At 42.2% G+C, this 25948-nt stretch overlaps 2 protein-coding genes across 3 annotated transcripts in view; one reads left to right on the forward strand and one right to left on the reverse strand.

Annotated features, from left to right (window-relative positions):
* The first annotated feature begins 1985 nt into the window (after window positions 1-1985).
* VTI1B (vesicle transport through interaction with t-SNAREs 1B) lies at window positions 1986-19094 on the forward strand. Of its 2 annotated transcripts, XM_055437407.2 has the most exons (6): window positions 2038-2390; window positions 11538-11596; window positions 13196-13387; window positions 15512-15685; window positions 17496-17557; window positions 18764-19094. In XM_055437407.2, exons 1-6 carry the CDS (start codon window positions 2276-2278, stop codon window positions 18858-18860), a joined length of 699 nt encoding a protein of 232 aa, XP_055293382.1. In that variant the 5' UTR covers window positions 2038-2275; the 3' UTR covers window positions 18861-19094. The 2 variants fall into 2 exon arrangements, with proteins under 2 accessions (XP_055293383.1, XP_055293382.1); XM_055437408.2 differs by lacking the exon at window positions 17496-17557 and having other exon boundaries at window positions 1986-2390.
* Window positions 18676-25948, reverse strand: part of ARG2 (arginase 2) — a 34612-nt gene continuing 27339 nt past the window's right edge. The window contains exons 5-8 of the mRNA XM_055437404.2: window positions 23277-23371; window positions 22998-23102; window positions 21953-22089; window positions 18676-19530 (exon numbers count right to left, since the gene is read on the reverse strand). Coding sequence (XP_055293379.1) covers window positions 19325-19530; window positions 21953-22089; window positions 22998-23102; window positions 23277-23371 — 543 coding nt within the window. The 3' untranslated portion in view covers window positions 18676-19324. The remainder of the gene's footprint in view (window positions 19531-21952; window positions 22090-22997; window positions 23103-23276; window positions 23372-25948) is intronic.

Below are 25948 nucleotides of genomic sequence, written 5' to 3' on the forward strand. Positions count from 1 at the left end.
GATTTTCTTGGACTAATAATTACATGTTCACTTTGGTGGAGAAAAGAGTTATAGGACCGTAGTCTTCTCATATTTGTAAATAATCTTTTGTTGAACTTGTTTTGACCATTAAACTATGTATTTAGATATGGTCATTTTATGGAAAAATTGGAAAACTTTTGATAATAGTACAGAACTGAATTAATATTTTACTTAATTTATATTGAACTGTCAATGACAAATAAAAAATCTGATGATTTACCATGTTTTTATTTACCAGAATAAAACCTGTAATAATTAAGCAAATTTAATTGAGTCAACAGAAGAAAGCAATTAAATGAAAGTTTAATTACGGTCAAAAGAAGAAAACACTTTTCATTACTATGGTTATGCAACCAGTCCTCATTCATGAGGATAATTTGTCCCAGAGTTTGCCACAGTGCAGTCTCAATTCAAATGCTATTAACTTGGGTTGTTGATAATTTGATTGTTCATTCACCCATTTCTACTAATCTTTTATGACACTGTTCAAAGACCACTTTTTCCAACCCAGGCTATTTATTATCTTTCCTTTTTGTACCTGCCCCTTCTGTAACACAGTGCTATGGGACTTATCACAGTACACTGCTACTAACAATCCCAGACTTTGCTATCTCTGAATGCTCAATGAATACTGGTGTCTCCGTGGTAAAGAATCCACCTGCAATGCAGAAGACTTGGGTTCCACCTCTGGGTCAAGAATATTCCCCTGGAGAAGGGAATGGCTACCTACTCCAGTATTCTTGCTTGGGAAATCCCATGGACAGAAGAGCCTGGCAGGCTGCAGTCCATGGAGTCACAAAGAGCTGGATATGACTGAGCAACTGACACTTTTCACTTCACAGGACTTATCACAGTACACTGCTACTAACAACTGCAGACTTGGCTACACCAAGAGCTCAACAAACGTTTGTTGAATCAAAGGTCAGTGAACTCTGTCTAATAAAAATAAGGGCCCAGGAGATTTACATCACCAAATCAGTTCCCCCTGAAGTCATAAGTATCTTACTGTGTAGGCAGTCTTCAGTATTCGGCTGCCAAGGAAACATTTCAGAATGAACTCCATACGCAAACCATGTAATCAACGGAAATAGGAATTTTCCCCTACTAAACCACGGAAACTCACAGAGTGCAGGAAAAGGCTTTGTAATTGTTAACACATTACACTTAATGGGAAAGAGACCTGATGAAGCCAGATCTGCTTTGCTCACTACATTATAAATTATCCAAGCGCAGAGGGTGAATCTATTCACCAACACATGCCCAGAACCCAGCATAAAGGCTACGCTTAAATTGACAAACACCTGCTGAGTGAATGACTGCGTGAGCAAGCCCATATTTGAGCTCAGAAGGAAATGACAACCCACTCCAGTGTTCTTGCCTGGAGAATCCCAGGGACGGGGGAGCCTGGTGGGCTTCCATCTATGGGGTCGCACAGAGTCGGACACGACTGAAGCGACTTAGCAGCAGCAGCAAATAAGAGGCTGAGCGCATATTTGACGGGTCGCACTGATGCCCAGTGACCACTCTTGAAAGCATGTCACTCCGGTCACCTGCCCCCCAATAAAAGTGCTTTCAGCTCGGGGGCAGGCAGGCACCTGGTCCAACTATCTTCTGAGAACTGAAAGCTAACAGCCGGAATGTGAATTGAGAAAGTCAGGATAGTCACACAGTGCGATGATTGTGAACACGACAGCCAGGTGCCAACTGATACCTAACCGCGGCGCATCAGGGTCACGCCGGCGGCCACGGTTACAGCAGGACCACCGCTTCCAGCAACTCGTGACTTCCGAGTCGGAGCGTCTTCCGCGCCGAACTACAACCCCCGGCATGCACTGCAGCGCGCCCCCTTGCCGGAAGGCGGGGCCCAGGAAAGAGGCGGCCGCGTCTCCCGGCCCGCGGATGCCCATGTTTTCCTTCCGCCATCGGGCTTCCTCGCAGGCTCGGACTGAGTATTTCCGGGGTTCCGAGGCTGCCGCTCGCGCCAAAGCGCCGCCGCCCCTTCAGAGTCCCCCCGGCCACGGAGTCAGACCAACTTTCTGTCAGGCTTTGGCGTCCGGCGCGCCGTCAGTGACGGCATGCAGGGGGTGGGCGTTCCGGCCCGGGAGGACCCCGGCGCGGCCCCGGAAGCGCCTCGTCTTGGGCGGCTGAGGCGGCGGTCGCCGTGATGCCTGCGGGGCTGGGCGGCTGACGGCGGCGTAGGATCAGGCCTTGGGCCCAGAATCTCGGCGCCCGCTGCTCGAGAGCGGCCTGCGCCATGGCCACCTCCGCCGCCTCCTCGGAGCACTTCGAGAAACTGCACGAGATCTTCCGCGGCCTCCATGAAGACCTGCGAGGGGTGCCGGAGCGGCTCCTGGGGATGGCAGGGACAGGTGAGCTGGGGGCGGGTGAGCCAACGGGAACCGCGCTCCGCTAGCACAGGGAGGCAGAGCCCCACCTCCTTCCCAGACCCCCGCTCCCGCCTCCTCGCTCGGCATCCTTGGACACGCCCCCTAGGGCTGGCTGAGGCCCGGCGTCCAGAATCTCCGTGCCGCCACTTAGGTACCCAGGGATCCACCACGGAGCGTCATCTCTCTCATGAATCCCCGTAGCCTTCAGAGTTCGCTCGTTTCATTTTCACTGTGGCAAGATGGGCATGAGAGACCTTAGACCTGTGACCCTTAAGTCTGTAAAGTATAATTGGTTTTCTTTGTGGCTCTCAGTAGTTTGTTTTCCACGCTTAAACGTATTCTCTAAAGAGGCCCATAGTTTTCACCAGACTGGCAAAGGACCTGTAGCACAGAAAGGGTTAAGAACCCAAAGCCATCATAACTTTTGAGGCTGATGTAAATAACCAGTCTGGGGGCGGGTGGGGGTTGGGGGAGGGATTGGTCTTTAAAATTAGGATGGTGGCCTTCAGGTGCGATCCTTTTATGACCTCTGCTTAGACCTTCCTGCACCTTGATTTCATAATGCAGTGTGCTGCAAGCTTGGCTTAGGGGAGCTAAGAGTTTTCTGGTTGAATCTGTATAGGAAGGTCTATCATAGTTCTTTGCCTTAAAACAAGTAGATCTTGATGGCAAGGCCGATGAGACTTTCATTGGAAGCTTGAGTGTTTGCTCTGAGAGTTACCCAGGGTCACATGAATTGAATGACTCTGGTGAGAATGAAACTCTTACTTTTGTTTAACATATACTTATTAAGAGAGTCTGCTGTGTACTCAGGACCGTCTAGATGCTGGTAATATTGCAAATTGCTGTGAAAAGACTTAGAGATCTCTGTTCTTATGGGTCGATGATTATATATAAATATTGGGAAGTGGTGTTAAGGGCCATACAGGAAAATAAAGCAGGACAAGGAATGGGGAACCTCTAATTGTAAATTGGGTGGCTGTGAAAGGCCTCTTTGAGGAGGTGGTGTTTGAGCAGAGACTTGAAGTGAGTGAACCATGCAGAAATCTGGGAGAAATAAGTTTCAGGAGGACAGAATAGTACTGCAGTAGTCACTAAGCAGAAGTGAGCTTGGTATGCTCTAGGAAGAACTAAAGGGCCAGTGTGTTTAGGGTGGAATGAGCAAAGGAAATAGTAGTAGTAGATGTGTTCTTGCCTGGAGAATCCCAGGGACGGGGGAGCCTGGTGGGCTGCCATCTATGGGGTCGCACAGAGTTGGACAGGACTGAAGAGACTTAGCAGCAGTAGTAGTAGATAAGGTTTTAAAGGGCCAGATTGTGTGGGGCCACGTGAACCGTGGTAAAGGATTTGCATCTTTATCTGAATACAGTGACTTGAAGTTAAAGGCTGCAGAACAGGAGAGTGATTGGATCTGATTTACATGGTTAAAAAATAAATCATTTTTTTTTCAGCCTGGTGTTGATTTAAATTTTGCAAGATTTGTTTCTGTAAGGGTGTGGTTGTGGTTTAGTTGCTAAGTTGTATCTGAATCTTTCCAACCGCATGGACTGTAGCCCACCAGACTCCTCTGTCCATGGCATTTCCCAGATTGGAGTGGGTTGCCATTTCCTTCTCCAGGGGATTTTCCCAACGCAGGGCTTGAAACCCCTGCATTGCACTTGGTCTCCTGCATTATAGGCGACTTCTTTACCAACTGAGGCATCAGGGAAGGCTAAATAATGCCAAAGGACATTCTGTTTCCAAAAATAGAAAACTTGTATTCACTTTTGTCATCGACCTGAACTTCTAATTGCTGCAAAGAGGACAATCAAAAAGGTGTGAATTTCTACCGGAGTACAAAAAGTCTCAACACAAGTTGCTGGTAACATTTAGTTGTTCAGTGGGTAAGTATATATAGTATTTGCATATCCTCAGGTTATAAGAATTTCAACAACCTTCAGTCTCCTTATTCACTGCTTTGTTTATATTCCTTAATAAATATGTGTTGAATAAGTTGAATTTAATTAAGCAAACATACTGGGGTGTCATCTCTGAATCCTTTTTTTCTTGTCCTGAGAGGACTTCATAGGCTTTCCAAAGCTTTCCTATCATGAATTATTAAGCACTGAATAATACATTAATCCATAATACATCCCTTGCATTTAGCTTATGCTCTGTAATTGAATTCAGTATTTTCAATAAACATCTATCAAGAATTATGTATCACTCAGTGTCCTGGGTCTGGGGAGTTCTATGAGTTCTTGCCTTGAATGGGAGCAAATTTCCAAAGGGTATGATGAGTCCTAAGATAGTTTTGAGACCTTTTCAGAAAGGCTACGGAGAAGGCAATGGCAAGCCACTCCAGTACTCTTTCCTAGAAAATCCCATGGATGGAGGAGCCTGGTAGGCTGCAGTCCGTGGGGTCGCTAAGGGTCGGACACGACCTTCACTTTTCACTTTCACACATTGGAGAAGGAAATGGCAACCCTCTCCAGTGTTCTTGCCTGGAGAATCCCAGGGATGGGGGACCCTGGTGGGCTTCTGTCTATGGGGTCACACAGAGTCGGACACGACTGAAGTGACTCAGCAGCAGCAGCAGCAGAAAGGCTAACATGGCCATAGAGGAGTAAGAGGAAAGCTTCTCAGAAAGGAGAACTTCTGAGTGTAAAGGGTTGAGCGGGAGTTTGCCTGAGAGGGGAAATGAGAAGAGACAACAAAGGAAGGGGAAAAAAAGTCAAATATTCAGAACTATGACTGAAATTTAAGATGTGTATGGGAGATCAGTAGTAGATGAGGTAAATAAGACACAGCCAGACCCTTAAGGGACCTAAATATCACATTAAGATATCTAAACTTGATACGGAGAATCAGTAAAGGATTTTAAATTCTTTTAAAGGCCAGCCCATGTTGATACCAAAGGCAGAAAACATCACAAGAAAAGAAAATTACACGCCACTATTCCTGATAAACACAGATGCAAAAATCCTGAACAAAATACAGATGCTAAAATAAAATCAGACCATATGATTGTATTTTAGAAGGAGAATGCAGGTGACTGAGCAGAGGTTGAAAGAGAGGCACAAAAATATACTGGGGACCATGCATTGGTGGATTTTTTTTCTGGGCTCTTTTCCATTCCATTGAGCTTTGAATCTGTTTTAATGCCAGTTACCATACTGTTTTCATTACTATAGCTTTATAACATACAGTTAACCCTTGAACACCAACCTTTTGTGTAGCTGAAAATCCAAGTGTAGCTTGTTGGCCCTCCTATCCAAGGTTCCTCAGTATCTGCAGATTCAGCCAACCACAGCTTATATGGTACTGTAGAATTTACTGTTGAAAAAATGTGTGTATAAGGGAACCTGCCCAATTCATACCCTTGTTCAAGGGTCAGCTGTAGTTTGAATCAGAAAGCATGATGCCTCCAGCTTTGTTCTTCTTTTTCAAGATTGCTTTGGCTCATTGTGTTCTCTTGTGGTTCCATACAAATTTTTGGATTGTTTGTTCTGTTTCTGTGGAAAATGCCCTTCGTTTTGCTAATATTTTGTTGAGGATTTTTGCATCAGGGATATTGGTCTGTAATTTTCTTTTCTTGTGATGTTCTCTGGTTTTGGTATCGATGTAGTGTTGGCCTCATAAAAGACTCTGGAAGAGTTCCCCCCTCATCTGTTGTAAGCTGTATATTTTGTCTGTTAATTATATATCCTAAGCACCTAGATGGAGAAGGATATGGCAACCGACTCCAGTACTCTTGCCTGGAAAATCCCATGGACAGAGAAGCCCAGTGCAGGCTACAGTCCATAGGGTCGAAGAGAGTCAGGCATGACTGAAGTGACTTAGCACTTAAGCACCTAGAACAATGGCTATTACATACTTGGTGCTCTATAAATATTTGTTGAATGGTTGTATGAACAACTGTGAATTGTTGGGAAGGAAATAGTAACTATCAATATATGATTAAGTGTTAAAACTGAAGGTGATTTTATTTACCATGTTTTCCATATTGTCATCACTTTTAAAATCAATGTATACACCTATTTTTAAAAAGGATAGGATTAACAGACACAATGTGTCCTACTTTAGGAAGTTTGTGTGGCAGGGACAGTCCATTAGCATTTGTGATACTTATTAGTTCATTTATTATTACTTTAAACACCCACAGCAATAATTTGTAGTCTTAGTTTTGCAGCATCGGAAGAGGTCTCTCCACATATCTCAGGCTGCTGTAAATTCTTATCCAGTTAATACAGTAAGTACCTATTGTCATGGTTTCTAGTTTTAGTTTCGTAGCACCTGAAGGCATCTCTCCACATGTTGTAATGAACATTGTAAAATTATTCAATTTTTCACTTTAATTCACTTAAGTTTCAGTTGCTATACACAAAACTCCATTATTTTGGAAACCAGAAAAAATGATAACTATGGAGGACCATATGTAGCAAGTTGGTAAACACAATTACTCACTGACTGCAGAATGTTAATTTTTCCAACCCTTCATATTCTTTAAATTTAGTTTTTGCTTAGTTTTTCCTACCTAGGAATTTACTTTAAAAAACAGTGGTAGTCACTATTTATTGAACCCTTAACATGCTTAGCATTTGCTGTGTGTTTGTTATGTGTATTGTCTTTTTCAGACAACTGTACAGGTCAGTGCTGTTATATTTCTTATTTATAATTGAGGAACCAGGCTTAGAGGGATCTGATGCTTTAATTTCCTTTATGGTGTGAGATCAAGTTAACCATGAGGTCTACAAAGAGGATGTAGGTCCTAGAAATGCCGCAGAGGGCACCAAAAGCATTAATCACAAATTTTAAAGATCCTGGTGAAACTGAAGTTATTTCCACAGTTCTAATGGACCAAGATGAGTCATTCCGGGGCTGTGACAATTCAAACCGCCTACAAGTGGCTCAACTGGTAAAGAATCTATCTGCAGTGCGGAAGACCTGGGTTCAATCTCTGGGTTGGGAAGATCCCCTGGAGAAGGGAAAGGCTGCCCACTGCAGTATTCTGGCCTGGAGAATTCCATGGACTGTATAGTCCGTTGTGTCACAAAGAGCTGGACATGACTGAGCTACCTTCTTTTCTTTTTCTACAAGATGGAGAGGTTGCCACCTTGGTTGAAATGAGGTGGGCTTTCTCTAGCACTTTCAGAGCTGGGTGTTTCCATTTTATTCTGTGTCTGAGACATTGTGCTGCCATGCACCTAGTTTACCAAACATTTGGCTTCAGAGTGAGTCACTCACATGTGAATGGTTTGGAAAGACATGAGGGGTCAGGAATAGTGTTATTTGGAGTAGCTCATTCTTTCTGAGTTTCCGGTGTCCATTCTACCTGGTATCAGTCCTGCTGTTTTGTAGTTGATTGTAGTGTTAATTCTGCTGCTGCTGCTAAGTCGCTTCAGTTGTGTCCGACTCTGTGCGATCCCATAGATGGAAGCCCACCAGGCTCCCCCATCCCTGGGATTCTCCAGGCAAGAACACTGGAGTGGGTTGCCATTTCCTTCTCCAATGCATGAAAGTGAAAAGTGAAAGTGAAGTCGCTCAGTCGTGTTGGACTCTTGGCGACCCCACAGACTGCAGCCTACCAGGCTCCTCCGTCCATGGGATTCTCCAGGCAAGAGTACTGGAGTGGGGTGCCATTGCCTTCTCTGAGTGTTAATTCTAGCTCCCTAAAAAATGAAGAGATTTGAAAAGATTATACCTGTGTACCTTGGGAGCATGAAGACACCCCTCAGTGCCATAGTGTACATGGTATGCATGCCATGGTTAGGAGACTTGCATTCTGTAACTAGTTGCTGCACAGCTTCTCTTCTCTGTGGCCTTGGGGAAGACAGTTTGTCCAGGCTCTGGTATCCTCAGCTGTAAAATGAGGTTAGACCCGATGATTTCTGAGGGCCATCTCAGCTCTTAACATTCCTTAATTTCACAATTCTGAGCAAAGCATAAAGGAACAGATATTGATACCTCTCAGTTGGGTAGGGGTTCCATCTCTTGAATCTTTAAAAGTGTGTAGGCTATAGAGCACTCCTAGGAGAATATATGTCTTATGAAATCAGAGAGTAGAGTATTCCAAAAAGACTGAGAATAACAGAATCATGCAGGGAAGTTAGTGAAAGGATCAAGACTCTGTGGACTACCTTGCCACCCCCCTACCCCGATTCTTATTATACAGCTGCATTCTTTGAATTATTCTAGAATTTGTCTCTTAGGAAAGCAGATATTCATATCCTTTAACAAGGATTAAACGAGGAGAACTTAGGGCTAACAAAGATGTAGGGAGATCTTGGACCAGAATGCACTTACAGAATACTGTCATCTTGGATCAGGAATGCGTGAGTGTGCTTGAGTCTGGAGATGTGCCTCTTCAGAGGAGTGGCGACACTCAACACTTCTGTGAATGCGTGTTATAAAATGATATGATAGCTCTCCATGGAAGTAGCCATTCTGGATTGCAGATGTTATTTCACTGCTGATGGGCGGAAACACAGCCCACTCAAGGATAATAAGGCTGCTTTAGCACTTCCATTGGAGAAGGAAATGGCAACCCACTCCAGTGTTCTTGCCTGGAGAATCCCAGGGACAGGGGAACCTGGTGGGCTTCCGTCTATGGGGTCACACAGAGTCGGACACGACTGAAGTGACTTAGCAGCAGCAGCAGCAGCAGCACTTCCATGCTGGCTCAGACAGGGAGAATCTGCCTGCAGTGAGAGAGACCCAGGTTCAATCCCTGGGTCACGGAAGATCCCCTGGAAAAGGGAATGGCTACCCACTCCAGTGTTCTTGCCTGGAGATTTCCATGAACAGAGGAGCCTGATGGGCTACAGTCTATGGGGTTGCAAAGAACAGCTAACACTTTCACTCTTGGTGGTAATTTCATGGTGGTTACCTCATGGTTGGTCAAGAGGTAGGCCTTTTGCTTTGCCTGAACTTTCTCCTTTTGGGGTGGGGGGCAGCACGTTGTGAGCAGTGTGTGGTGAAAAATAGCTCACCTGGAATACGTATTAAGGGAATGCTCATGACAATGAATGCAGCCTAGTAAAGGGTGGATGATCACTTGACTCTTGAGGGCAATAACAGTGTCTTAAGAAGCACCCTACCAGGTTTAGAGTTCTAGAACCTATGAGATGTATAAAAGAAAAAGTAAATTTCTCTACTCAGAGGGAGATTGAGCTCAAGTTGAGAATATAGAATATATACAGCCAAGTGATTTAAGTTAAAAAGTAATGGACAGCTGACATACTAGATGCTATGTGAGTAACACAATGTAAATCTGTATAAAGCATGACAGTGGTGTTACTTCCAACATGGGATTGGGTTTGAAAGTCAAGGTGTGAGATGAAAATCAGGGTAAACAAAATTATCCAAGAAAATCTTAGGACAGCATGTTGAGTACCCGCATCCCTTCATAGGCCTTACTCTGCTGTTTTCTTGGCACTGGTAAAGATTGCTTTCTTCAGTCGATGGCAGTGCTGGCTTGTATTTAGAAATCACACTGCGTGAAAAACACATAGACTGTCCTCACACATGCTGCAGTATGGAGGAGCCTTCACGGTTTTATGTGAAGTGAAATAAGTCAAACACAAAAAACAGATATTGTATGATTCCTCTTATAGGAGGTGCTCGGAGTAGTCGGATTCATAGACACAGAAAGTAGAATCGTGGTTACCAGAGTCTGAGGGGAGGGCGTATAAGGGAGTTCGTTTTTACTGGGTGTAGAGTTTCAGTTTGGGATGATGCAAAGGTTCTATAGATGGATAACGGTGATGGTTGCCCAACGTTGTGAATGTACTTCATGCCACTTAACTGTACACTTAAAATGGTCAAAATGGTAAGTTTTATGTTATATGTATTTTACCACAATTAAAAAGAAGTATCCCAGATTGTGAATGTAATCCCAAAAGATGAATTCAAAACATAAGCAGTGGCAGTTTTGTGGTAATAAGTAGATTATATGTAGATTTCCAGGGAGAACATTCATTTTGCTGTATACATTTGAAAAAAAAAAAAAACTCCTCATAAATCGGGCTAATTTTTGCTTCTTAGGTGTGATTTGCCTCATTTCCTAGGTGAGGAAGGAAGTTAGGTCCCAAAAAGATGAAGAGAATTATCCAGGCTTACATGTTGAGTTAGGCCCAAAGCTAAGACCAAAACCTAATCCCATTTACTCCTCAGCACTTCCCCCCATACAAAGTTCACCAGGTACTCCCTTCATCATTGTGGTGTGTCTAAGCACCATTTTTACTGTAATTATTTCCTTTATATCAATATTTCATGTAAAATGCATTTATTTAACATAAAAAGTTACTTTAAAAGGAAATTTTATATCCCTGCCTTAGATGGAAAATCTATGAACTTAGCTATATGATCCGAAAAGCTACAATGAAGACAAAACAATTCTGGTTTAGTTAGATGTCCTTGCTTTGAGGCTAAAGCTTGTTCTGTTCTTTTAAAAGAGGAGATTAGTAGTTTTAGGTATTAAAGACATACTAGAACTAAAATGACGATGCAAAGGATTGAACAAGGAATGACGTCTTCCCGTGTGAGTCAGTGGTATTTTATTTTACATCATTTCCTATGCCGCTGCCAGTGGGTATGGCTAAGAAACTTGTGCTGTATGCCTTGCAGGCTCTCCAGAGAGCAAAGTAGGTGGGCTTATATTTTGCAGAAAAGCAGTGGGTAAGGGTTAATATAGAGATGTGATTTACCGTGGGGATGAAGATTTCAGAGAACTGGTATTGTTAAACATTCTTATTGATCAAAATGTGTCTGGTCCCTTTGTTACGGTCGGTGAAAAAAGATTGACAATAATTTAGACCTGTTTTCTTTCTTAGTAGGAATGCTATTGGTCTTTGGGGCCAGATCATTGTTACGGAGGACTGTCCCTCGCATAGGTACTCTTGGCACTTAAATGCCAGTGGTAATAACATCCCTCCCCCCACCCCCTACCCTGGTTAATTGTTGTAACTAGTTCCCTTACATTTCTAAATGTCTTTTAGGGGTGATTAAGTACTGTAGGGTGGCAGCAGCAAGTACTGTAGGGTACCCCCAGGAAGGGAATGGGGAGTATATTCTAAGCAGAGGGTATGTCCTCTACAAATAAATGTTGGAAGCAGGATTGAGTATTTAAAACGCATCTATCTTTTCCAGAAGAGAAGAAGAAGTTGATCAGAGATTTCGATGAAAAGCAACAGGAAGCAAATGAAACGGTGAGAACAGGAACAAGTCCTTATTTCCTCTTCCTGTTTGCTGGTCTTTGCCAGAAGTAATGCTTATGACATTATGATCACAGATTTAACTGTTCCTGTCTGTTGACCTTAGTTTTGATTATTTCTTATTAAATGAGGCCAGTTGATGGGGATGGGTGTTGAGTAAAACTTGAAGGCTCCCCTGAAGTGAGTCCTTGATAAAACATTGCTGATACAATAAGGACATTCTCATCCTTTTACCTGGGTGGCCTTTTGAAAGCTCATTTTAAAAGCTGGCCATTAAGATAACTTATTCTCCTTTGTTAAACTTACTGTCACAGAAAATGGAGCTCAGAGGTGGTTCCTACTCACATTGCCTTATTTTTAAAAATAGAAGGTTTTGGCATCTTGAGCAAGGCATGCATGGTCAGGATGAGTTCTCAGTCAGGACCCAAAGCTTATCAGAAGTTGGTCCAGGTTGCTAAGCAGTTTAAGAACTGCTTCTCATTTAACCTGTGACTTTTCTTTAAAAAAAAAGAAAGAAAGCAAGTTTTGCTCTTACCTTTTAGAAGTAAGGGTCCTCTATCATCATCACATTGTGCTCTAGCTTTAGCAAACCCTTTTAGGAGGCTGGAGCTAAAATCTCTGGTAGCACTCCAAAGAAATAGTTGCCTCTAGTATCTTCTACCCCAGGGTAGACTGAAGAATTCTTTTTAAGCTAGAGAACTTTGTTGAAGAATAACTCCTTTATTCCAATGAAGTTTTGAGAAGTTAAGCCCATCTGCATCCTTTTTTCTGTTCTGCATGTATTTGAAGAAGGATCAGCCTACCAGACTGTGGAAACTATCACCTTCTTAATGGGAGTACCAGAAACTTTTCTAATACCTCTGCACTACTGGGCATATATCTGTGATCTCTGTTCCAGAGCTGGGCCTCTTTTTCAGTTAACATCTTGGTAGCATTTTCTAATGTTAACCAGTCCTACTCTAGCCATCCAAAGCAGAAGAAAGTGACTCATGGCCTCTTACAAATGAGTCTGTGTGTTACAATTTACTTGTCCCAGAAAAATGGAAATGATTTGGACCCCTGGTTATTCTGACATGGACACAAACAGTTGATTTTCAGGAGGAGGAAGAGGAGAACCTTAATGCCATACCCCTAATCATTTTTAGTACAGTAAATCCCTAAGTGCTTCGTGATAGCACTTGAACCATAATGGGCTAAGAACTGGTATACTGAAAAGAGTATGAAGATCTGGAACCCTGACTTATGTAATCTTGAACAGGTTTCTTCAAGTCTCATATATGAAGTAAAAGTATTTCCTACCTTTTTGATCTGTTGTGAGGATTAAATGAGAGAATATATGTCAAAATGTTTAATAAGCTATAAGGTACTTGTTAGTTTTCTCACTCATTCATCACATACTTTTTGAAGGCCTGTTCTGTGCCTGCTGGGCACTGTGCCAAGCACTCAGTAATGAAGTGAAGGTGTCACATGTGGTCCACATGTTGAGTATTTCTTTAGGATTGCCTGTGGTTTGATTAGTCCAAACTAGACATAGTTACCCACATGAGAGAGAATAGAAGCAGGCCGTCTATTCACTACTCTCTGCCCTCCTAGCTGGCAGAGATGGAAGAGGAGCTACGTTATGCACCCCTATCTTTTCGTAACCCTATGATGTCTAAGCTTCGAACCTACCGGAAGGACCTTGCCAAACTCCATCGGGAAGTGAGAAGTACGCCTTTGACAGCCACTTCTGGGGCCCGAGGAGACATGAAATATGGTACCTACGCTGTGGAGAACGAGCATATGGTAAGCTTCAGCTGTCTTTTCCCTGTGGGTCTGTGGTACAATGATTAACCGAATTGTGGAGTACAGTTCAAGTTATCAGTGCATACTTGACTGGTTTTTTCCATCTTCTCTTCGTTCTTGCATCCAGTTTTCCTTCTCCCCTTGGGTGCCTGCCTCTACTGAATTTAATGCAGACCATTCCAAACAATTTACCTGTTTAGATATTTTTGTAACCTTAATGTATAAAACAGTGCTTGATGGGTAGTGGTGATATACAAGTGTTACCTATTCATATTACACCTGGACTCTGTAGTCTGACTCACCAATCCAGTTTCTTTCTCACATATCCCCCCAGAGTTCAGTTAGGATTTTAACTTATCAGAGCACTGTTACAAAAGTAACCCACGCTTTCCCTTACGTTTGTATCAAGATGGCCCAATAGCCCAGATACAGTAGAGAAAGCAGGATGCTTCTCAGAAAGGGGGCTGACGCCTTACTTCATCATAATAGCAAGTGAGCCAGGCTGCCTCTATAGCCTCCAGTGTTCTCATTTATAAAATTAGACTACTAAATTGAAAATCTGTATTCTCAAACTGTCTAAAGAAGCTAGATAGGTAAAGGAGGAAAGCTTCACAAGGGTTAAATTTCACGTGTTACATTTGGGACTATATTCCACAGCACAAAGTAGAAATGGCCTGGCTGGTAATGTGGGAGACAAGTGGGAGGGGGCCCACTAGTGAGACTGTACGGATGTAGAAAGGCTGATGACACAGTTTTAAAGAAATCCTAATTCATGAAGGACCCTTAATATAGTTTAAGAGACATTCAAATGATACTAGCCTGACATTCCTGATGTGAAAACTAGAGTATTTGAGAGTGATGTAAAATTTTCAAAGGAGAGTGGGAAAACGCAGGCAAGTAGTACTTCTTAAAAGTGAGATGAAAGGTGTACAGTGACTTTGGTCATCTGTGACCCAAAAACAAAAAGAGGGAAGATAATTCCAAGCAATAATTTTGCTTTAAAATTATTAGTTTTAGAAATTATAAAAACAGTATAGGTATATAAACTACTTTCAGTAGAATTACTGTTCCAAATCTGGGGTTGATTGATGTGACCTTACTGTCTCTCCCTACCCTTTCTTAAGCCCAGTTGAAAATCCTCATCTTTTATGTTTAAAAATGTTGTTTTCCTGCTGCTTTTAAGCCAGTGTAAACTGGGGTTGTCCATATGCTATATATGAAGTGAAAAACCCTTCTTGTTGCTTCTGATCTGGAAACACATCTTTCAGCTTCTTAATGGTGGTATCGAGTGCTAATGGTCACCTGCTCAGTAATAGGCCCTGTGAGCTGAACCCTTTTCCAGAGTTTGTGCGCAAGTATGCTCTGAAGAGCTAAGAACTTAGAGCAGCCTCCATTTCTGCCAGTAGTTTCTGGCCTGACAAAGGCTGCTTCAGTCCTCACGCCTTCTGTGCTTAGGAATAGGTGGAATAATACTATGGTGGAGTTTCAGAAATAGGGCACTTACTTGGCCCCAGATACTACCTCTCCTGAGAGCAAATCACCAGTGTTATAACTTCAGTATTTGTTTTTTGTTAGGCCTGAGGTGAAATTCTTTGGACGCTTACCAAGAGTGTAGCTACTTTTTTCCAGAGAGTAGTAGTCTGTCATACTTTTAAGTGATTTCTGTGTGTGCTGAAAATGAATAGCTTATTCGTGGTCACTCAGTACCAATCAGTGGGAACTTTCAGTGGATTACACTATTTCTAAGGCGATAGAGTTTAGTTGGTTTGCCCTATCAAAATGATAGGATGTATGCATTTTCAGGTAGTTCCTACATCCCAGATCTGGGCCATTGCCTCTCAGAAGTTGTTAGTCCAGGAAGCACACGAGTCAGTTCAGATTCATCAGGAGCACAAGGAAGATGCTCTGGTGTATTCAATCCTTTCCTTGCCTCACTTAAGTGTAACAAGCAGTGGACTGGGAGGTATTGTGATCCTAGATTGAATCCCAGGTTCTCTTGTAGTCTGATTCATTAGCATCTTTGATTGTCTTACAAGTAATGAAAATTACTGCACACTATATCCCTTCTTATAAATTCATTTATAATGGAAGAAGTCTAACAATTCCCTTCCATACTCCTGTCAGAATCGGCTACAGTCTCAAAGGGCATTGCTTCTGCAAGGCACTGACAGCCTGAACCGGGCCACCCAGAGTATTGAGCGTTCTCATCGTATTGCTGCAGAAACTGACCAGATTGGCTCAGAAATCATAGAAGAGCTGGGGGAACAACGTGACCAGTTGGAACGTACCAAGAGTAGAGTAAGTCTGGGTGGATAGCGAGAGGGGCAAGAATGGGGAATATAGGTGGGCCCATTACACCCTGATGCTTTGCTGCTGCCAGGAGCTACTGCAGTTCCAAATTCAGGGTATGATTTTTTACGTTCTTATTCTTTTCTCTGTTCATAATTTGCTTAACTAAAACATATCCCTTGGAAGTAATTTTACTTGTAAGATTTAGAGGTCATTGGGCAGGGGACTGAGATTGCAGAAACCCAGTTTATGCTTTTATTGAAGATTGTCAAATAGGATTGTAGCCATACCATCCTTTTATTAGGTCCTATATTAGGTCCTGTATTATGAACTAAATTTCTATTTCTCACACATCTAGTAGAACACCTGCTATTCTTATGAAAGCGTCATTTGCTTTAAAAGAGTCTAGCTTTCCTGTCATTTAGAGCCAAGGCTGTTTTCCACATGTCATAAAATAGTACTGCTGACAATTTATAGAGGTTTAATCCTGAACTCTTTAACCTAAGGTAAGGGAGATCATGGGCTTCCCTGATGGCTCAGTGGTAAAGAATCCGCCTGCAGTGTAGGAGACACCAGAGACAGGGGTTCGATCCCTGGGTCGAGAAGATCCCCTGGAGTAGGAAATGGCAACCCACTCCAGTATTCTTGCCGAGGAAGTCCCATGGACAGAGGATGTGGTGGGCTACCATCCATGGGCTCACAGAGTCAGATATGACTGAGCAACTAACACTACTACACTAAGGGAGGGCACTGAGAAAACGAAATCCTTAGGCCAAATGATGACTGTACTGTGGCCTCTAATCTACTATCACTCTGAGAGGCTCTGGAAACAACTTGTTTCTCCCTTTCTGTACCATCTGCAAAGAAATTTTAAACTTTGCCAATGGAATGCTGTATTAAGAGCATGAGGCAGATAAATGAAAGACAGATACAGTGGGCAAGACTTAGATATGAGAAAGTCATCCCACATCCCCACACTGAGCTGTTATCATCCCACCTTAACAGCCGTAATTCTCCACTCTTAAAATCAAGTCAGAATGATTTTGACAACTTAAATTCAAGTCACGTATCACCCCCCTCAGTGAAAATTCACAGTAAAGTACTGAATTCAAGGTAAGCTGCAGAGAAAGCAGCTTGTTTGCAGATTGCATGGTTTATTTGTTTTTACTTTTGAACTTACTAGATGGATTAGTTGAATTTAAAAGCTGAGGAATGAGCTGAGAGATCAACTTACCAAGGCCACTGGTGAACAGGAACGGATGGCAGGTGGCATCTGTTGAAATATCCTCCAGCTATATAGGTTAGTAACAGGCAACCGAAAGGGGATAAAAAAGGCTTTTATAAAAAGATTAATTCCTTTCATAATTCAATGTAAGTATCTCTTAAAAGGGTAAAGGAAAAAGAACCAGATCTCAAAAGTGATAATCCACCAGCCCACAAAAACAAACATTAGCTCAGGAGGCTCTCCTGGAGTTTGGCTGATGAAATTCACATCTTAAGTTGCTCAGAGTTACTTCAGTTACTGGCAAGGTACACTTGAAGACTTTGTTTTGTGTAGCCACAGTGAAGGATTAGCTTAGTCCCAGAGGTCTCCTCACAGCAGCCTTGGGATACAATCATTCCTAGGCCTACTGACAAGTATTAAAGTATCTTGTACTTTTCCAGTTTCTTCCATTTACAGAGGCCATCATTTAAATTGATTTGATCTCTGGGAGTTTTTCAACATAAACCCTTTAACACCCGTCAATTTACTAATGTTCAGTTCTACAGTGTGTACTTCTATAAGAAGAGGGAAATAATTGCTATTTTCTCTTCTCAGCTGGTAAATACAAGTGAAAACTTGAGCAAAAGTCGGAAGATTCTCCGCTCAATGTCCAGAAAGTAAGTTTTAAAAATTAGTCACAGAATTAATTTCTGTTAATTCTAATCTTTCAGCTGAGAATGTCAAAGCTTTAAACCGTGACTTGCAAAGGTACTGATAGAAGAAATAAAGAATATCACATAGTTAAGTATCCCAGGAAAAAATCCATTGTTGGAAGTATATATAATGCTGTGATTTGGAGCAGTGGAAAACTGGTCCACTGGAAGGACTTTTCATCCCAGTTTACATTCCTTAGAGAAGACAGCACACGGGAACAGAGATTCATATTTCTGGAAATAAATTTTTAAAAACTTAATTAGAAAACTTTTCACTGCTATGGCTTCGTACTTGATTTTGGCTCTGCTTGCCCTTTATGGGAATCAGCCCTTACTTGGGAGTTCTGTCTTGTTAGCAAGGAGTTGACTTGAGAAAAAAACCCTTTAGGTAAGTGCTGACAGCAGCAGAACCATGGGCAGAGGGTATTGGCACTGAGGCTGAATTTGGGGGTCAGTCGGTGTAGGTAGTATAACCAAGTCATGGAACTAGCAAGAGAGTGAGATTTTCCAAAACTGGTAAGTTCCTTGTGGAGCAGGAGGAAATGTCCAATTTCGGTTCTTTGTGTTAAAGAGTATAGGCGCTTCAGAAAAATTTCTACCTTTATAGAGAAAGAAAGGCAAGAAGTTGAGAAGACATTGAAAGGCACTCCCAGCTTCAAGTTACTTGTCCTAAAGCAGAACCACCTCCTTGTACCCGAGCTGGACTTGGACACTGGAGTCTCCCGCCACCCCTTCTCCTATTGTGTCCTCACAGCTGTAGTATGTGGTCAGGGCAGCTGTAGATGGTTAGATAGTGAACTTCTACTTTGAAATCTGATTCAACTGATTTAAAAAATGGTATACTGTTTCACATGTACATTTAATATTTTTCTAATTAGCCCATCATAGAAAAACTACTTTTAAAGTGAAGTACTAATTACTATTTGAAGACACTTTAGAAAAAAACATTTGTATGTTTTGGTATTTTATTGCCCCAATTTTCAGTATTTCTGTGAGGTAGATAGTAGTAATTATTTACAAGATTACTAAGTGGTTACATGATCAAACAAAAATTCAGTCTGCCTCACAGTATCCTGCCTTGGCCCCAGGTCAAACGCCTCAATATTAAGAATGGAAAGAAATAAGGTTACCCAGACTTCTGACCACATCCCACTTTGCTTCTCTTTGTAGAGTGACAACCAACAAGCTGCTACTTTCCATCGTCATCTTACTGGAGCTAGCCATTCTGGGAGGCCTGGTTTATTACAAATTCTTCCGCAGGCATTGAACCTCCTATAGGGAAGGGTTTGTGGACCAGAACTGTGACTCTGTGAATGAATGGCGTTAGAGGTGTGGAAAAAATCTTATTGCTGCTGTGAACTAGCAGTTCAAGAAGGCACTGTGTAGCCAGACTGTGGGTGGAGGGGGGAAGACGGAAAACCACTGAAATGTGAAGGAACAGCAATAAGACCTGTATGATATACCAAGGTAATAAATGTCGTTTATGACTTCTTTAAGTTTACATAGTGCTCCAACATATTAATACCCTGTGAGCGTCAAAAAACCAAATACATGTACAGTACTATTATCGGTCACCAAAATGAAAGGGAAGGAAACTTTACAATTGTGAGAATGCACAAATGTTCTCATTAAGGCAGTATTGACCCAGATGATCATTCAGTATCTGTCACTGCAAACGCCTCACGGCTCTGGAATGCCCACTGTGACACATGTGTCAACAAACAGTATTCCCTAAATTCTTACACGTTCTTCACTCTCTGATTCATCTGGTGAGCTGGGAGTAGGAAGTTGGTCGTAGACAACATGCCCTCCCTCCCTCGTCTGCCCGAAACTCGAAGCAATGACGTCCACTGCCAGGCTGGCTGTAGCCTTGGCCTCCTCCTCTGACACAGCCAACTGAGGATTGACTTCAACGAGATCCAGAGCCGAGAGCAACCCTGAAAACACAAAGCAGGACAAAAAGAAAACTTCCTAGCTGCTCCTTTCAGTGAGGGTCGTCCCACCTGGGTAGAACAAACCAAGATGAAAGGGTCATTTTCTACTAGAAAATTACCCACTGTCAGGAAGGCCCTTACACCTCATCCTCTTGGGCATGAATTTAAGTTAGAAACACTGGAAATGTCGGAGTAGAATTTAAAGAAACCTTTAATTAAATCAGTTATCCCTGTTTAATGAACATAACAGGCATGGCTGACAAGCTTTCTGGTTAGGATGAGTTAGGTCGGGGTGAGGGGTAAGCAGGGGTGGCAGTAGGAGTTCCAGTCTAGTTGGGAAAATGTATCATTTCCAGGATTTCTAGGGACCTCCAAGATGCCTGCCTGTAGTTGTGTGATGAGTCTCACTAGCCAGCACTCTATTCCCACTTCTGAACTCTGGCACTGTGTAGCTTTTAAGACACCATGTATCCTAAAGTATAACTGTTACTGCATATCTTACTCTCACCCCTGCAAGTTTGAACTCTGAGGACAGGCTCCATGTATGACACAGTTCTTAGGTCTCCCTTCAGACTGATGCAGTATCTTGCACTTGGTCATATTTAGTTTGAACTCCAGTTACCTTCTGTGAGCGTCTGGGTACTTGTGCCAAAGGGTTTGAGGCGGGAAGATTAGACCAAAAAAGAACCTATCTAGACCTGCCCTCTGCCCCTCCCCATCAACATATATATGCCCTACTTCTGGGTGTTTATCTTTAGTTGATAAATCTGGATGTAGTTAATCTATCTCCTTTAAGAGTCACTAGAAGAAACTAGATTGGAGAATACAAGTATCTGAATATTTAGGGTGGCCATAAAGCCTGGATACATGGATGAATATACCTAATGACTTACGGATATTACATTTTAGTACATGTACATTCAATGCTAGTACAGCCGCACAGTGTGCAGTTCCTTAGGAGCAATGTGGAGTTCAGTGCACCGTGCAGAACTACAGTGAGCGGCTGGGTCCCCCAGTTCCCGCACACGCATCTGTATCCAATTTCCACCTACTAAATGTGGACCTTTTACATAGCCCAGAAGTAAATCAAGAGGGTACAAGCTGTTAAAAACATACTACCCATGTAGTATGTTTCTAGACTACTGCCACCTTGTAGATTAATTTAAGCAAACTGCTTTATCTAGTTGATAGTCTCAGGACAGACAGCCTTTTGGAATAGAATGACACTGCAGCAGGGGAGGGAGGGGCAGGGTATGACCACTGCCCCCATCTGAGTGCTGGAGGTTACTAATCTCTGCTCTAAGAGGTGTCAGTGGGAACCTCAATGGAGAATTGAATTTCCAGGTTCACTGGCCAAGGACAACTTTCAGTGTCTACAGTTGTAGGTCTGAGAAGATTTTCATGTCCCATCAGATCAGATTGACAAGCATTCTTCTTTCTGTAGTGCCTAAGGTTCTGGTAGGCTCCAGAGCCAGGGAGACCATTTCTCAACTTCCATATCCCAACCCAGCTAATCAAGGGTTTCCTGTAGTCCCCGACTTTTCAGTCCTGGGGTCTCTGCTATTTCAACCCCAGTTTCACGAGGTGGTATTGAAGTACCATGCACTAATTGTTTAAATTTTACAATGAGAGGTCATTTAAAGTAGCCTTAAAACCACGAGCTTTCTGACAGAAATGGAAAGTGTTTGCAAATGAGTATGAGTTTGGGGACAGTAACCTCTTGTAGCTACTCTTTTCTAAAATTTTTTATTAATTTTTTGCACCACGAAGTTTGTGGGATCTTAGTTCCCCAACCAGGGATCGAACCCAGCCACTGCAGTGAAAGCACCAAGTAAGTCCTAATCATTGGACCACCAGGGAATTCCCCTCTTGTAGCTACTCTTGCTCCCCTAGCTTTCAGTTTACTGATCTTCCTGTCAGCCATTCATCTTCCAGTATCCCCATATTACAGATCCTAGCAAACAAGCTCTAGTGTAAGAGTTCTATGAAAGGGCACAAGGTATTGCCCAGCTTTGAAATATCTTCAAGGGAAGCTTCAGCTTGACGTTCTTAACTCCCCGTAAACCAATCTCGTAGTGTCAGGGTTAAAATTAGAGCTATTTGGCCTTGCCTTTTAGTCTTCATCTGCCTTTATACAATTCAGATGCAAAGAATTACATCAGTTTGGCAGTTTATTCTTGTATTTATTAAGTGTTTAAGTGGACAATATTTTTTTTTTACTCAGTGTTACCTTAATGTAGTTTGTCATAAGCCAGGTCCAGACATGCCTCTAAATGACTCATTACCCTGACCACATGGCTTTTAGCTATAGAAGTTTAAAGAGAAACAATGTCTCCAGTGACATATAATAATAGAAAAGATCCCCTGGCAGGCAAGAGGCTTCAGCAGATCTACTTAGGTAATTAACAGGTTGATCACTGCTTACCTGTACTGTGTATTTCCTCAGTAATATACATGCCTTCTCGATAGGTCAGTCCCCCTACAACAGGGGTTCCTGTGGCTGGAGCCAGCGTAGGGTCAAATGCATCAATATCGAAACTCAGATGGATTGGCCTTTGTCTTCTTGAAAGAAGGAAAATAAGAGAAAGTCATTTGGGCTGTACTTAGATATCTGTCCTTCCTACAGCTACAGCTGCTAGGTTTTGTTGCTGTTAATGCTAGTACTTTATTAATACAGCAGATTTCCAGATCTCCTGTTCTGAGAGTTATTATGTTAGATGCTTACACACCACTTCATAGTCTTGCCCTTGATTCTGTCTGTCTCACACTAACTCCAGTTTGTATTTCTGATTTACCCTGGGCTTTAGAGCCTCTTACATTAAGAACTATCAACAGAGGGAATTCCCCACTTCCACAGGACATGGGTTCTGACAAATTCTAGTTGAAGTTGGATTGGTCTAGGTTACAGTTAGTTATTCTCTCAGAGTAGAACAGCAGCTCTGAATTTATGACTGCGATCTTACCATCTCCCAATTCCAACTTCAGTTTAGCCGAGGCATCCAATGGTTGAAGGTAACATACAGTAAACACCTATATAGTAAATTATTGATACTTCTTAACACTTTAAGAAACGGTATACTACCAAGGTGGCAATTAATCATCCAGAATGAAGACTCAGCACTGGGAAAATGTTAACTAGCATCTGATGCAGATCATCTTTCTATACCACCAAGATTTGCTTAATATAAAACTTTCAGATGATGCAATAGTTGAGGCTGGGAAGAAGAGAAAAGTTGGAACAATGAATGCTTCTCCTCTTGAAAGATAAACATTAAAAATGGAGCTAAAGAGAAATTCACCGGAGCTGTTTTCCCTCCCAGCCCCAGAAGAGCATGACTGAAGTTTCATAGTCTCTCTTTCTGAATTATAAGGTCATTATCCTCAAGAGACAGGCCAAAGTTTACTTCCCACTGAGAGTCTGCCCAGTTCCGTTTGGGACCTAGAAGTAGACATCCATTGTAGTTACTTACTTGCCAATCAGCAGATCAAATGTCTGTTCCATGACCTTCTGGATACCAAGTCGATCTATGTCTCTCATGGAAAAATACTGGATATCATAATTCTTTAAAATAAAACTGGTGAGATATAAAGGAAAGAAGCCTTAGCTAAAGAGCAGTTTATCAATCAGGTGTGGGAGTGGGGCTTGTCTTTATAGTGACCTACAACAGGTTGACTCCAGAAATAACTTATCAAATGGAACATTAGTGGCCAAGACAGGCCCAAAACTCAACCCTAATGTATCAACTTACTGTTCAGGAGGGTCCACGTCTCTTAGTCCAATATATACAATACTTGGGGAAGAGATACAAGGTTTGATCCAGGAAAATCCTGGGAGCTGTGGTACCTGTGAAGAGAAGGACTCATCAGGGATTCTTGGTCTCCCCAAGATAATCACTGTGTGTGGTGTGCTTTCTCTTCTTACATGCAGTGTATGTGTAAACCAGCAAACACACGATCTGGGAAAGAACTGGCAGAAGTGGAAATGATTCAGAAGGGCAGCTGGAGAACACAGCATAGTCTTCTGAAGAATAAAATACCTTCTCTTAACACAATCACAGAAAACTAATCAGAATGATCACATGGACTACAGCCTTGTCTAACTCAACAAAACTATGAGCTATGCCCTGTAGGGCCACCCAAGATGTATTTTTGCTTTGAGAACCCCATGAACAGTATGGAAAGGCAAAAAGATAGGACAATGAAAGATGAACTTCCCAGGTCAGTAGATGTCCAACATGCTACTGGAGAAGAATGGAGAAATAACACCAGAAAGAATGAAGAGATGGAGCCAAAGCAAAACAACACCCAGTTGTGGCTGTGACTGGTGATAGAAATAAAGTCTGATGCTATAAAGAACAATATTGCATAGGAACCTGGAATGTTAGGTCCATAAATCAAGGTAAATTGGAAGTGGTCAAACAGGAGATGGCAAGAGTGAACATCAACATTTTAGTAATCAGTGAAATAAAATGGACTGGAATTGGCAAATTTAACTCAGATGACCATTCTACTACTGTGGGCAAAAATCCCTTAGAAGAAATGGAGTAGCCATCATACTCAACAAAAGAGTACCGAATGCAGTACTTGGGAGCAGTCTAGAATGACAGAATGATCTCTGTCCATTTCCAATTCAAACCATTCAATATCATAGTAATCCAAGTCTGTACCCCAACTATTAATGCTGAAGAAGCTGACGTTGAACAGTTCTATGAAGACCTACAAGAACTTCTAGAACTAGCACCCAAAAAAGATGTCCTTTTCATTATAAGGGACTGGAATGCAAAAGTAGGAAGTCAAGAGATACCTAGAGTAACAGGCAAATTTGGCCTTGGAGTACAAAATGAAGCAGGGCAAAGGCTAACAAAGTTTTGCCCAGAGAACACACTTGTCATAGCAAACACCCTCTTACAACAACACAAGAGAAGACTACACATGGACATCACTAGATGGTCAATACCAAAATCAGATTGATTACATTCTTTGCAGCCTAATGCCAAAGTTCTATACAATCAGAAAAAACAAGACCAGGATCTGACTGTGGTTCAGATCATGAACTCAATCTTATTGCCAAGTTCAGACTTGAAGAAAGTAGGGAAAAGTCGTTAGACCATTCAGGTATGACCTAAGTTAAATCTCTTATGATTATACAGAAGTGACAAATAGATTCAAGGGATTAGATTTGATAGAGTGCCTGAAGAACTATCGACAGAATTTTGTGACATTGTACAGGAGGCAGTGATCAAGACCATCCTCAAGAAAAAAGAATGCAAAAAGGCAAAATGGTGTTCATTGGAAGGACTGATGCTAAAGCTGAAACTCCAATACTTTGGCCAAACCTCATGCCACGAGTTGACTCACTGGAAAAGAGTCTGATGCTGGGAGGGATTGGGGGTGGGAGGAGACGGGGACGACAGAGAATGAGATGGCTGGATGGCATCACCGACTCGATGGACATGAGTTTGAGTGAACTCTGGGAGTTGGTGATGGACAGGGAGGCCTGGCGTGCTGTGATTCATGGGGTCGCGGAGAGTCGGTCATGACTGAGTGACTGAACTGAACTGAGGCCTTACAAATAGCTGAGAAAAGAGAAGCTCAAGTCAGAAGAGAAAAGGAAAGATATACCCATTTGAATGCAGAATTTCAAAGAATAGCACAGAGAGATAAGAAAGCCTTTCTTGGTGATCAATGCAAAGAAATAGAAGAAAACAATAGAATGGGAAAGACTAGAGATCTCTTTAAGAAAATTACTGATACCAAGGGAACATTTCATGCAAAGATGGGCACAATAAAGGACAGAAATGGTATGAACCTAACAGAAGATATTAAGAAGAGGTGGCAAAAATACACAGAAGAACTATACAAAAAAGATCTTCATGACCCAGATAACCACAATGGTGTGATCACTCACCTAGAGCCAGACATCCTGGAATGCGAAGTCAAGTGGGCCTTAGGAAGCATCACTATGAACAAAGCTAGCGGAGGTGATGGAATTCCAGTTGAGCTATTTCAAATCCTAAAAGATGATACTGTGAAAGTGCTGCACTCAATATGCCAGCATATTTGGAAAACTCAGCAGTGGCTACAGGACTGGAAAAGGTGAGTATTCATTCCAATCTCAAAGGCAATGCCAAAGAATGCTCAAACTACTGCAGAATTGCACTCATCTCACAGACTAGCAAAGTAATGCTCAAAATTCTCCAAGCCAGGCTTCAACAGTCCAGATGTTCAATATGGATTTAGAAAAGACAAAGGAACCAGAGATCAAATTGCCAACATCCATTGGATCACTGAAAAAGCAAGAGAGTTCCAGAAAAACATGTATTTCTGCTTTATTGACTATGCCAAAGCCTTTGACTGTGGATCACAACAAACTGTGGAAAATTCTGCAAGAGATGGGAATACCAGACCACCTTGACATAAC

This window comes from Moschus berezovskii, chromosome 9 (assembly GCF_049115385.1).
Source record: "Moschus berezovskii isolate FMDL1 chromosome 9, NW_MosBer_1.0, whole genome shotgun sequence".
Taxonomy (NCBI): Eukaryota; Metazoa; Chordata; class Mammalia; order Artiodactyla; family Moschidae; genus Moschus; species Moschus berezovskii.